At 36.6% G+C, this 15149-nt stretch overlaps 1 protein-coding gene across 1 annotated transcript in view; it reads left to right on the forward strand.

Annotated features, from left to right (window-relative positions):
- Positions 1-14800, forward strand: part of LRRC75A (leucine rich repeat containing 75A) — an 820714-nt gene extending 805914 nt beyond the window's left edge. The window contains exon 4 of the mRNA XM_053706301.1: positions 12619-14800. Coding sequence (XP_053562276.1) covers positions 12619-13129 — 511 coding nt within the window. The 3' untranslated portion in view covers positions 13130-14800. The remainder of the gene's footprint in view (positions 1-12618) is intronic.
- The last annotated feature ends 349 nt before the right edge of the window (positions 14801-15149 follow it).

Here is a 15149-nt window from a genome sequence, read left to right on the forward strand (position 1 = left end):
TACTTGTATATATTGGTTAACCCTCTATTTCCCACTAAAAAAGAGGGACTATGTCCCTAAATTATAATATATTGACAGGATAGGATAGGTGCTATGTAGTGATGCAATGACAGAATCAACCCAAGAGAGGCAAAGGGGCTCTCACTTGGAAAGAAAGACTACATATATAGCACACAAGGGGTTAATGTATCATGAGTTAACATTTATTGTTGGCAAAATTAGATTGCAAAAAGAGAGATAACTACTCAAAAAGTGAACAGTTGCTGCTCAAAGTTTAAAACATAACATTTATTTGATGAAATTCACACATAAAATATAAGAAAATGCATAGTTAAAAACACTCTCAGGAGCCAAATAGCAGTCAAGTGACCCTAGTTCTGGTTGGTTAAATAAAAGGATGCTATGATATATAAATGTCCTGCAAGATAGTGAAACTGCCTTAGTATTCAGTTACTTAAACCTACTCTCAATACAGTATGCCTGGAGGTTAGATTGTGTCCACCAGATATGGATAGTAACACTGTATTCTCGGCTTAAGTATAGTATGTTAATTGTACGTTGCTGGTGGGAGGTGCACACCCACTGGGGTTTAGTATACCTTCTGTGTGTTAAATAGAGCTACTATGTAACATCTTATCTGGTAAATGAAACACTACTAAATTAACAAACAAAGCTTCTGTGCATTCAAAGCTGTCATAGCTAGATATTGTACAGTCAGTGAGCGGCGCACTCACCCTTTGAAAAGCCGTTAGGATGACAACATGTCAGGGACGTTAGGGAAATGGTGAGGAGTCTTTGAGCTCCTGTATTTTAGATAGCCTCAGGGTGCTTTTTCTAGTATGTTGGTAATGTTATGATATAATTACTCTTGTTAAGCTATAAACAAGGAACTTAGGTCACTTGACCGCTATTTGGCTTCTGAGAGTGTTTTTAACTATGCATTTTCTTATGTTTTATGTGTGAATTTCATCAAATAAAAGTTATGTTTTAAACTTTGAGCAGCAACTGTTCACTTTTTGAGTAGTTATCTCCCTTTTTTGCAATCTAATTTTGCCAACAATAAATGTTAACTCATGATACATTAACCCCTTGTGTGCTATATATGTAGTCTTTCTTTCCAAGTGAGAGCCCCTTTGCCTCTCTTGGTTTGATTCTGTCAACTTCAAATTAAAGATGACGCTATGGGGCCAATTTATCAAATGTCTGTCCGACATGATCCGCTCAGCGGATCATGTCCGACAGATATCGCTGAATGCCGACACCATACGCTGTTGATATTTAACATTGCACAAGCAGTTCTGGTGAACTGGAGCCACAAGTCTTTATGTAAGTTCATGTTGTTTTATATTATATAAATATTTAGTGCTTGCATTTAATTTTGAATTGGGGAATTACAACATGGGAATAAGGCACTCTCCTGAACTATCGGGACATTTCATATCTTTCATAGTTTTACATATAATGATATCACAAACATAAACTTTTTACACACAGACTAAATACATAACTTTTACTCTATATTTGTTTGTCCTAAACCAAGCACAAAACATATTTAGGATACTTCCGGCACAAAACTGTATTATAATTATTGAAATAAAAAAATAGAACACAGAATTCCTTGAGGGCAGCTTTAGGGGCATATGTATGATTGTGCAAGCGGACATGATCCGATATAGCAGATCAAGTCCGCTGCACATCGATAAATGCCAACAGCATACGCTCTCTGTCTCGGTCTTTAGACCTCTGCAATTCTGTCTACAGTTTTCTATTTTATAGTGAAATTACATTTTAACCCCGAAAGTTGTGCACACTTCACAAGACCCTGCTTCATATCCATCCCTAAATGGCCTCACCATAAGTGATAAGATACTGCAAAACAATGCAGTGAAAAAAATAGTGGTGTGTTTTACCATTGGCAAACAATTACAGCAATGATGAAGATGCTAATATGTTCAGAATGTTTTCACATTTTGGGTATGTTCATTTATTGTATGACTATAGGAAAGTCTTATAATTTCAAGATATTTGGGGGCCTATTTATTAATGTGTGAGCAGACATGATCCGATATTGCGGATCATGTCTGCTGCACATCGATAAATGCCGACAGCATACACTCTCTGCATTTATCATTGCACCAGCAGTTCTTGTGAACTTCTGATGCAATGCTGCCCCCTGCAGATTCGTGGCCAATCAGCCGCTAGCAGGGGGTGTCAATCAACCCGATCGTATTCAATCGTGTTGATTTCTGTCCGTCGCCTCAGAGCAGGCGGACCTTCTGTTCCGGCGAGCCTGAAGGCTCGCCAGAAACACGGGGCATTAAGCTCCATACGGAGCTTGATAAATATGCCCCTTGGTGTCCCTTTAAGTAGAGATTTGTTTTGCTTAAAACATGCTCAAAATAATTGTTATCCATTTAGCTTTTATGATTTACAAATGTGTATATTTTCAGTGTTAAAGTAAGAGTGCTCTAGGCTTCCTCTAAATAAATCTACTTTTCAGTGCCATATATACCAAATAGGCTGATTTTTATCTTCACGCAGTCAGTCTGTCTGTTAGGGCTGTTATAGGTACAAAATCCACTAGTGATTAAAACACAAAAACAACTGCCTTACATTCAAAAAGCAGCAAATACTAAAAACATATAACTGAGTATTTAGTTACAGCTATTGGGTGCCCAGTGTGGATTTATAAACCAGGTTATGGAAAATGCACCCAGGTTATTCAGCACTTATTCTAGTCCATAGGTGCGGTCATGTTTTGTTTCCTAGGGAGACTACAGTTAGCTACAAGTATATAAATATACTTTGGTTGTTTTTAAACAATCACTGCCTTATAAATATTGTTAAGTTGGGACCAGGTGGCAGCCCTGCAGAAAAGGCCCTTCTAATAGTATTTCCATTTATACTTCATAGCTAAGCCATTTACCGACTGAATCAAAAGAGCTTAGCTCATACTTGACTGGATTATGCCTTCTGCTTTCAAGCACTCAGAGGCTGCTTATTTTAATGCAATTTTAAAAATCTCTATTTTTTAATGCGCTCTCACCGGTGTATAGATAAGCTGCTTAGTGCATACATGTGTGTGTACATCACAGCAGACAAGAAATCAGTGCAATTAAATGTTTACAAGTACATAACAACAAAGCTTTCTGGCCCTTAATCTGAAGGATGTGTAGGTCAACTATACTGAGCCTAAGGAAAAATAGAACTTAGCGGTTACGTAATAACGGTTACATCTCTTTACTGTAACACACATGTAAGAAGGTTACTTTCATGGCGCAATCAAATAGAGGTCATTGACATCTGTAATGTATGCAAAAAACATATTTTTATACACTATTAAAATGGTCACTAGCCGTTTAAATGCTATCATCTGCATAGAAACATTTGGTAATAAGTCAAAACTTTTATAGCAGAATGTAAAATGTATAACTATTGTGACACATGTAGAACTTAGTCTGCAGTCATCGTTGCTCTATTTGTATCAGTGTATGTTCAGAAGTATTTGGCAGAATAGTAATACAATCACATGTACTTATTTCACATTTTGCAATAAGAAAAGATGAGATAAAGATTGTAAAGTTGTGTCATACTCAGTATCAGCATTTCTGAATGTATGTGCCATATTGCTCTGTTCTATGTTTCTGTATGTGATAATGGCATATGAAGTTATTAACCTCTAACCATAAGATAGTGCCATAGTCTTGTTTACACTTATGTGAAAAGTGTGAGTTCTCATTATAACTAAGAGTGGATTCCATGCCTTCAATATACATTGAAAAGAAAGTTTTTTCTTTTTTTTTACCTATCCATTAACCTTTCTTTTTTTATAAACAGGACAAGCACAGTTTCTAGGCACTGTATCTTACTTTATCTATCATCTATCTATCAGTATATCTATCTATCAGTCCAGGGGCAGAACTACGGCGGTCGCAACAGACGCGACTGCGACCGGGCCCCTTGAGGCTGGCGACTCTGGGAGGGCCCCTTGTGACCTGGTCCAGAAGTGTGTGTGCACAGCGCGCTCGTCTTTGTAAAAGGGAAGAGCACGATTGATGCACAATAAACTTCTGTGGCTGTCCTCATATCAAGCTAAATTGCAGACTTGGTTCCATAGTGAAGTCACCTTACAACCGGGTCCTTGAGGTCTATCACTCAAGGGGGTCCAAGCAGGTGGGAAGCCCAGGACATGAGGAGGGCCCAGGACAGGAGTGGTCACATACAGAAGCAGGAGCTACTGTGAGCCGCCTCCACCCTCACTGGCACGAGCTAGCCGACATGCAGCTCCTTTCTGTTTATGGCCTCCATGCTTGCTCTGGCTTCCAGATGCCAGCTATGAATGGCCCTCTCTCTGTCCCACTCCTGGAGTCTCACAGTGCCCCTTCACTCTCCCACCTGACTTCTGGTTCTCCACCATGGTGTCCTCCAGCCGCCTACTCTGTCGCTTCTGGACAATGATGGAGCTATTCTGATGTCCCCATTATTTAATGATAAGCCCTAGGGTCCTTCTGACCAACAACACACAATATCACTTATGCCTAGCCTATGTAACACAGCACAGGTGAGTGAGATATACGTTGTGATAAGAAGAAGCAGTGTTGTTTATTTTAACTCTTACATGTGCCCTCTGAAAAAGCTTAATGATAAAGAAGACCTCCCCCTATAAACAGTAAATTATGCACTACTTATAAGTTGGTTGTCAGTATCCCCTAAAAATATTAATTTTGAAACTATTCTGACTATAGTGGATGGCAAAGTTTTTAAGTTTTCATGGAGATATATAATATATATGAGAGATTACTGTATATAGCTCTGTGTTTATTGTTAAATAATCCATTTTAAATATTTTATTGCTGTTGAATAGGGATTCTTATCAAATCACTGTTATTTTGAACTATGGAATGTGTGAGAGGAGAATAGCTCCTGATCTGCATTTCAAGTATTTCTAGAGTAGTAAATGAGTGTTGCATTAAAACTAGAGGAAAAGGATAACATTCCAGTTGTAAAATACACAAATGGTAGCAGCAACATAAGCTAATACTTAAGTCCAAGTAGATCGTCTTTAATACCAGTTATGAGGATTATAACTGGAATGTTATCTAGTTCTAATGCAGAGAAACAAAGGATGCAGGTACTCAAGGGTTATCATAAAAAATCCAATTTATTAGAAAAAAATATTTTAAAAAATACAGCTACAATACCGCTGGATTATTCTGGTTGACCTTTACCCGGATTCACTTCCACTCTAACTATGCTGTGATCCGGATGCTGCTTGGGCCGACGCCGTCTGTCTTTCTTAGTTATCTAGTTCTAAGAGTTTGCAGAGACTACATGAAACTGCATATAAAATATAGACTTCTCCTTAGTATCCTCAGAGGCACTCTCCCCATCTATAAGAATATGAATGGTTTTATTTTCCATATCCTCAAAACAGACTCGTTCACTGATAACTGCATGAAGCTATCTTGGTTATTGCAAAAGTGTTGTTTGTGTGTGTGTGTTCCTGTGTGTGTCTGTAAAAGAGAGTTTGTGTGTGTGTGTGTTCCTGTGCATCTGTAAAAGAGAGTTTGTGTGTGTGTGTTCCTGTGTGTCTATAAAAGAAAGTTTGTGTGCGTGTGTGTGTGTTCCTGTGTCTGTAAAAGAGAGTGTGTGTGTGTCTGAAATAAACAATACTTTGTATTGAAATGGTTTACTGTGTTTTATATGTTGCAAATAAATAAATTAAAATATTTTTGTTTGGGGGGGGGGCTTCATTAATTATTGCACCAGGGACCTGAAGTTTCTAGTTACGCCTCTGTATCAGTCTATCTATCTATCTATCTATCTATCTATCAATCTATCTATATGTCAGTCTGTCTGTGAGTATATCTATCTGTCTGTATATTCTTTCTTTTTATCTACCTATATATCTGTCTGTCTGTCTGTCTATCCATCTATCATCCATCTATTCATCCACCAGACTGCATGGTACATAACCAGAATAAGCACAGGATGTGAACCTTTATTTTTAGATGGTAAAATTAATAATATTTTTCTATTTTTTCATTAGTGAGAAATACAATACATGAACAATGCCTGTAAAGAGCAACAAACAAATGTAACTGATCTGTATATGCTGTTAAAAATCTTACTCTTAAGGTGGCAAAGGTTTTCATATTTATACTATTTAGTAACAACCCAGCAATTTCCTTGTCAGTGGTTTGATTTGTGTGTTTGCTAATACGTTTTTAATATTCAGTTTTATTGTTGACCACTTCAGACTGCATTAAATATTTAAATATATGCACATGTTTACATTGTTTTAATACATGGGCTTTTAACTGGGATGGAGCCTGTGTAATAATACTGCAACTAAATAGTTGAGTGAGTTGGGGGAATCACAGGCCACAGTCTGCGTATAGACACTATTTGGTGGCTTGTATATTGTAAGTACCCTCTGCTTTTGGCTTCTTGTTTACTCATTATTTTTACAAATGGAGTGTAACTAGCGCTATGATATAGTGATATAATGAAAAAGAGAAAATATAGACCTACTATAACAGATAGGATCTGTGCTACCAACAAACCCCAAAAAGATTGGGGAGAAAGGTAAGGGTTTATAGCATTCTTCCTCTTTAAGAATAAATGCAGATTTAAAACTTACTGCTAGATTACGAGTTTTGTGTTATGAGTAAAAAAGCAGCGTTAAGGCTCATAATGCTGCTTTTTTACTACCGCTGCTATTACGAGTCTTGTAGGTACAGCTGTCCCACACACTTTTTTGGGCGTACCGCAAATAAACACGCAATTTTCGTAAAAAAAGTATTTTTTCAATGGGACTTCCATTGCGCTGGTATTACAAGCTTTTTTTTTAGGCCAAAAAGTGAGCGGTACAGCCTATCACGCAAGATTCGGAACGCATTCTAAAGTCAATAGTTATGAGTTTTACACTACAGAGCTGTAGCATAAAACTCATAACTAAAGAGCTAAAAAGTACACTAACACCCATAAACTACCTATTAACCCCTAAACCGAGGCCCTCCCGCATCGCAAATGCTATAATAAAATTATTAAACAACTAATCTGCCACTCCGGACATCACCGCCACTATAATAAACATATTAACCCCTAAACCGCTGCACTCCCGCCTTGCAAACACTAGTTGAATATTATTAACCCCTAATCTGCTGCCCCCAACGTCGTCGCCGCCACTATACTAAATTTATTAACTCCTAAACCTAAGTCTAACCCTAACCTTAACACCCCCTAACTTAAATATAATTAAAATAAATCTAAATAAAACCTACTATTAATAACTAAATTATTCATATTTAAAACTAAATACTTACCTATAAAATAAACCCTAAGCTAGCTACAATATAACTAATAGTTACATTGTATCTAGCTTATGGTTTATTTTTATTTTACAGGCAAGTTTGTATTTATTTTAACTAGGTAGAATAGTTACTAAATAGTTATTAACTATTTACTACCTAGTTAAAATAAATACAAACTTGCCTGTAAAATAAAACCTAACCTGTCTTACACTAACACCTAACCTTACACTACAATTAAATAAATTACCTAAATTAAATACAATTACATAAATTAAATACAATTACCTAAATTACAAAAACAAACAAACTAAATTACAAGATATTTAAACTAATTACACCTAATCTAATAGCCCGATCAAAATAAAAAAGCCCCCCCAAAATAAAAAAAAACACTAGCCTAAACTAAACTACCAATAGCCCTTAAAAAGGTCTTTGCGGGACATTGCCCCAAAGAAATCAGCTCTTTTACCTGTAAAAAAAAAATACAAACAACCCCCCCAACAGTAAAACCCACCACCCACACAACCAACCCCCCAAATAAAATCCTAACTAAAAAAAACTAAGCTCCCCATTGCCCTGAAAAGGGCATTTATATGGGCATTGCCCTTAAAAGGGCATTTAGCTCTATTGCAGCGCAAAGCCCTAACCTAAAAATAAAACCCACCCAATAAACCCTTAAAAAAACCTAACACTAACCCCTGAAGATCCACTTACAGTTTTGAAGAGTCGACATCCATTCTCAACGAAGCCGGGAGAAGTCCTCAGCGAAGTGGCAAGAAGTCCTCAACGAAGCCAGTAGAAGTCTTCATCCAAGCTGGGAGAAGTGGTCCTCCAGACGGGCAGAAGTCTTCATCCAGATGGCATCTTCTATCTTCATCCATCTGGCACGGAGCGGGTCCATCTTCAAAACATCCAACGCGGAGCATCCTCTTCTGCCGACGACTACCCGATGAACGAAGGTTCCTTTAAGTGACGACATCCAAGATGTCGTCCCTTAGATTACTATTGGCTGATAGAAGTCTATCAGCCAATCGGAATTAAGGTTGAAAAAAATCTTATTGGCTGATTGGATCAGCCAATAGGATTGAACTCAAATCCTAATGGCTGATTATATTAGCTAATAGGATTGAGCTTGCATTATATTGGCTGATTGGAACAGCAAATAGAATGTGAGCTCAATCCTATTGGCTAATCCAATCAGCCAATAGGATTGAAGTTCAATCCTATTGGCTGATCCAATCAGCCAATAGGATTTTTTCAACCTTAATTCCGATTGGCTGATAGAATTCTATCATCCAATCGGCATCTAAGGGATGCCATCTTGGATGACGTCACTTATAGGAACCTACATTCATCGGGTAGTCGTTGGCAGAAGAGGATTCTCCATGTCGGATGTTTTGAAGATGGACCCGCTCCGCGCCGGATGGATGAAGATAGAAGATGTCGTCTAGATGAAGACTTCTGCCTGTCTGGAGGACCACTTCTCCCGGCTTGGATGAAGACTTCTCCCGGCTTCATTGAGGACTTCTTGACGCTTCGCTGAGGACTTCTCCCGGCTTCGTTGAGGATGGATGTCGGCTCTTTAAAACTGTAAGTGGATCTTTAGGGGTTAGTGTTAGGTTTTTTTAAGGGTTTATTGGTTGGGTTTTATTTTTAGGTTAGGGCTTTGGGCTGCAATAGAGCTAAATGCTCTTTTAAGTGCATGGCCCATCCAAATGCCCTTTTCAGGGCAATGGGGAGCTTAGGTTCTTTTAGTTAGGGTTTTATTTGGGGGGGTTGGTTGTGTGGGTGGTGGGTTTTACTGTTGGGGGGTTGATTGTATTTTTTTACAGGTAAAAGAGCTGATTTCTTTGGGGCAATGCCCCGTAAAAGGCCCTTTTAAGGGCCATTGGTAATTTAGTTTAGGCTAGGGTTTTTTTTTATTTTGGGAGAGCTTTTTTATTTTGATTAGGCTATTAGATTAGATGTAGTTAGTTTAAATATCTTGTAATTTGTTTTTTATTTTGTGTAATTTAGTGTTTGTTTGTTTTTGTAATTTCGGTATTTGTATTAAATTTTGTTAATTGTATTTAATTTAGGTAATTTATTTAATTGTAGTGTAAGGTTAGGTGTTAGTGTAATTTAGGTTAGGTTTTATTTTACTGGTAAATTTGTATTTATTTTAGCTAGGTAGTTAGTAAATAGTTAATAACTTTTTAGTAACTATTCTACCTAGTTAAAATAAATACAAACTTGCCTGTAAAATAAAAATAAAACATAAGCTAGCTACAATGTAACTATTAGTTATATTGTAGCTAGCTTAGGGTTTATTTTACAGGTAAGCATTTAGTTTTAAATAGGAATTATTTAGTTATTAATAGTAGGTTTTCTTTAGATTTATTTTAATTATATTTAAGTTAGGGGGTGTTAGGGTTAGGGTTAGACTTAGGTTTAGGGGTTAATAACTTTAGTATAGTGGCAGCGACGTTGGGGGTGGCAGATAAGGGGTTAATAATATTTAAGTAATGTTTGTGATGCTGGAGTGTGGTTTAGGGGTTAATATGTTTATTAAAGTGGTGGCGATGTCCGGAGCGGCAGATTAGGGGTTAATAAGTATAATGTAGGTGGTGGCGATGTCGGGGGCGGCAGATTAGGGGTTAATAAATGTAGGTAGGTGGCTGCGATATTAAGGGCATCAGATTAAGGGTTAGTAATATGTAAATTGTGTTTGCGATGCGGGAGTGCGCGGTTTAGGAGTTAATATGTTTATTATAGTGGCGGCGACATTGGGGGTGTCAGATTAGGGGTTAATAAGTGTAGGTAGGTTGCAGCGACATTGGTGGCGGGAGATTAGGGGTTAATAAATATAATGTAGGTGTCGGCGATGTCGGGGCGGCAGATTAGGGGTTAATAAGTGTATGATTAGGGGTGTTTAGACTCAGGGTTCATGTTAGGATGTTAAGTGTAAATATAAATTTAGTTTCCCCATAGGAATCAATGGGGCTGCGTTACGGAGCAATACGCTGCTTTATTGCAGGTGTTAGACTTTTTTTCAGCCAGCTCTCCCCATTGATGTCTATGGGGAAATCGTGGACGAGCATGTACAACCAGCTCACCGCTGACTTAAGCAGCGCTGGTATTGGAGTGCGGTATGGAGCTCAATTTTGATCTACGCTCACTTCTTGCCTTTTAACACCGGGTTTAAGAAAACCTGTAATACCAGCGCTGTAGGTAAGTGAGCGGTGACAATAACGTGTAAGTTAGCACCACACCCCTCTTACCGCAAAACTCGTAATCTGGCCGTTAACTTTTAATCAGTAATTATAAATAAAAAGCAGATAACCCTACTACCTCGTGCACCAGTATTCAAACACCACAGCTTCGCAGAGAGTCAGTGATGGTTGCTATGACACAAATTACATCTTCACAGAAGCAATACACACCATCACCAGTTCACTGAACTTGAATGCTGGGCACAGGCCCTCACAGAAGTGCGTATGTCACAAAAAAACAGTAATAACTTTTTGGAAGTATATTGCAATAAATGCTTCTATTTCAAATTGAAATGCCTTTATGCACATTTAAATTTTAACCATTCTATCCATTTAAAGGGCCATTATGGTAAAACAATGACATGATCTAATCTGTTAAAACATGTCATTTTAAGATTAGTGACCCTGCACTACTGTCTTTTTAACACTTACAAAAGGGTTAAACATACAACACAAATACTGTTTGTCCCGAGCTAAAATGCTGCTTATCCAATCAGCAGCAGTAGTTCAACATGAGAGTTGTGCTACTAGCACTGCTGATTGGATCAGCAACGTTTTCTACTCTGGACCAGCAGTGCTCTGCAAGTCCTGAGCTGTATTTCTACTGTACCTTTGCAAGGGTTAAACACACAGTTTTGTAAGGTTGATAGTCTTAAAATTACATGCTATAACAGATTAGAGCATGTCATTTTCTAGCAATAATGGCCTTTTAACCTAGCCTACTATACTGAGATGAGTTCAAGGATGGTGCAGATACTGATTTTTATCATACTTACCTAGTAAATCAAAGATGTGCTATTTCCAGTTTGCAACAAATAACTTATTCCCACTTTAAACTTCCTTCTATATTCTCCTGCACATTTATTCCCAACTGTACAAGACCAGACATGGCATGTCCTTCCTACAGCAAGCACCCAGACCTACCCTGGCCCATCACCACAATAAGCTGTTACAGAAGACACATTGTTTACCAACTCTAAGCTTGACGCTATTCCCTTGCGACCTATTTCAAATTCTCTCTTTCTGACTCTAACCTCATTTCTAGCTATCTCTTGAATTTATATCTAACTGTTACTATTTTCCAGCTCATTTGTTTAACTTGTATTTGCTTCTAGTTTTTTTATCTCTAGTCTTATGTTTAGAGGCAACTTCAAATGCTTAGAGAATGTAACATAGATAAATGTGAATGCTTTTACATTTGTATTTTAAAAATGAAAAGTTAAATGTATGAAGTGAAATAAACTCAGATATAATGTTCTTCTCTATTGTACTGCATTGCTCTTCTTTATGTGAAATATAGTGAATACCCTTTAGTGAGCTGGATTTTTTCTCTTTAAAGTGAATGTCAAGTTTGATGAATCATTGCCCGGTTTTTAAAAACCCTATTAAAAACAGGGGCACTTTCATTCATCAAACTTTACATTTCACTCATTTTGTTAAAATTCTTACCTCTTAATCTTGAAAGCCACTCCAGTGCTTCCCCCGCCCATAGCAAGCCTCTTCATACAGCAAACATGATGAATCTGGCTTACTTCAATCACGGCGTCGCCTCAGGGAATGATTCCCCTGGGGGGAAGCTGTGATTGGAGGATGTTGTATTCATCATTGCTGACGTATAAAGTGACGAACGACAGGAGGGTGAATCGCTAGAGCAGCTTTCAAGATTAAAAGGTAAGTATTTTAACAAAATGAGTGAAATGTAAAGTTTGATGAATGAAAGTAACCCTGTTTTTAATAGGGTTTTTAAAAACCAGGCACTGATTCATCAAACTTGACATTCATTTTAATTAATATCTTAAATTTTAGCTCACATTCTTAGCAAATTTAATACATCCAGACCAGCAACTGTCACTCAAATGTATTCTTGAATGGGTTCTGAGCACTGTAAAATAAAAATGTCATAATCACACACTTCTCATATGCTAACATGACTTCTATAATAATAATGCCTTTATTAATATTTAATGCATTGCCTGTTAAGTTTGACTTAAATTCATTTATGCAAGAAACTAATTTTACTTTAAGATATTTGTTCTTGTGGTTCTTTGCAGCTTAAAAGCCATTCTCACAGCGAAGCTTCATGATGGAACAATAGATCTTTCAGGAATTCACCTCACTATTAAAGACCTGGAGCGTGTGATTCTGTACCTTCAGCATCACTCAGACCATGTGGAGAATGTGGAATTTGCCTTCACTGAAATTACAGATGATATGTTCCTTCATATCCTGCCCATCCTAAGTTCTCTTCCCCACCTCTCTACTTTGGCTCTCAATGGCAACCGGTTGACCAAAGCAATTCTAAGGGAATTGACAGAAGTCTTGAAGGACCCCAAAAAATTTCCCAGCATAACTTGGATTGACCTTGGAAATAATGTGGACATCTTCTCGTTGCCACAGCCCTTTTTAGTTAGCCTCAAGAAGCGTAGCCCAAAACAGGGAAACCTGCCTACCATTCTGGAGTCTGGAGAGGGACAGCTGAGTGATCACGAAAATCAAGATGGGTCAGCAGATAGCCAAGAAGAAGTTGAATGTTTGGAACAGAGTCCTCAACCACAAAGTTAACTGGACACTTCCAAATCTACAAAACTTCTCATCTTGTAGTATTGTATGTTATTGAGAAACTATGATATAAACTATCAGATAATACTATTAAGGGTCCAGTTGAGTGCAACCCATATTCTAAAGGTATTATTGTCCATACTGTGAACTGTATGAGATGTATTATCCTCTTCTTAAATGTGATACTGGTAATTTTTCTGGGTATTTCATATGCTTCTTGAGTCCAAGGATTTATACAATATATATTTTGAATTTATTTCACAAAAAATTAAATTATAACAATATTCTTTTAAACGTGCATATATAGATTGATTTATCAGTTGCACATGCTGACAGAGTGAAATTTAGCTATACATAGTGAATGCAATTATTATAAAAATAGTATTGAATCAGTTAGTACTTTTGATGAATTATATCAAATGTTTCTGGTGAAAGGATACATATGGTATGGGTAGAAAGTAAGTATACATGTAGGTTATATCACAACAAATTCCATTAAAGAACTGAGGTATATTGAGAAAGGAACACTTTGTCATAGATATCAAAGAAAATGTTTTTTCTTATAAATATTGTTTTCTTTAGATAAAAAAAAATGTTTCTGTTACTTGTTGAAGCTGAGAGGCCTTAATACATTATCCATATCATGTCTAATTTTTTTAGTATGTATTCAAAAAGATATGCAACTTGAATTCACTCTCTTCTCATACCTCTGTTTTTGTTTTTTTTGTTAATTAAACAAATTGTGGCAACAAGATAATACTGTTGATAGAAGTACTAGTGATGGTAGCTGCATAAAAGTACTAAATGTAGGGGTTAAAGGAACCCTAAACATCTAGAGATGTTTATATAAAATGCTAAATTATGCGTAATGATACAACTTTGCAATATACGTTCATTATATATTTTGCCCCCTTTCAGGTAATTTAGCTCTGAAAAGTGGGGATTTCGTAATTCTCAGAATGTCAAATACACCTTGCTGAATTCTTTAGGCTACATATTTCCCTTATTGTCTGCAGACTCAAGTCCAGATTGTCTTGTCAAAATAAAGCAAATTGTGGTGGAGTTTAAAGGGACAGTATACTGTAAAATATGTTTCCCCTTAATGTATTTCAAATACATATATACCAGCTGCAGAGTATAAAATATATGAGAAATTGCATTTTTAGGTTTATTTGTGAATATAAAATAGTTTGTTTTCTGCTTTGAAACCACAACCTATTAAAACGGGTTGAGCTTTCAGGTAAAATAAGATCTCATTATTTTATCACTTTGTGTACACACACTTGCTTCCTTATCTTATATCTGTTTGTAAATTGTAGACCAATACATAAGGCCCCATGATCTAAATGTCTCTGGGATGGCAAGATGATTAAAGAATGTTTGCCAGTACTTCTGAATTCTAGATCTAAAGCCACTTTTTACCCTGAAAGCATTGGTGTCTCGCTAAGGCATATATACTGCATTTTCATATGGGGCTTAGATAAGGACATTACAAAAGTGGACAATAAAATTTGTATTACAAAATAAATAATTGAACCATTCACACTAAAATATGCAGAAAAAAATTGCATTGTTAAGGTGCATCAAAAATCAAAATTCTTCACCAAAAAATTGTATTTTATCAAAAACGTAAAATTTGTATGTAAATTACACAGGAATAAATTGTATTAAATATGCACAGCGTAAATTGTAATTTAAGTACACAGGATGTTCAAAAATCACTTAGAAATTTGTACTTAAAAGTACAAAATACAAAGTGTAATTGTTTTTTAGTAAAATGGGCTGAACATGGGCGTATATGAAATTGTCTCTCTAATCCCAGCTTAATTATGTAAAGATTTTCACACTACAGATCTCACAATTTTTTCTTGTATACTAAAAGTTGGCGAGTTTTCTTAATGCCCAAAATACTTATAACCCTAATAGAAAACCACATGCATATGAAAATATTGGGCGATTGTAAGATGCTATACGCAGAAAGCAGCGTAATGTGATTTATATTGGCTGCAGGATTTAATTTTTA

The sequence above is a fragment of the Bombina bombina genome, chromosome 3 (genome assembly GCF_027579735.1).
Source record: "Bombina bombina isolate aBomBom1 chromosome 3, aBomBom1.pri, whole genome shotgun sequence".
NCBI lineage: Eukaryota > Metazoa > Chordata > Amphibia > Anura > Bombinatoridae > Bombina > Bombina bombina.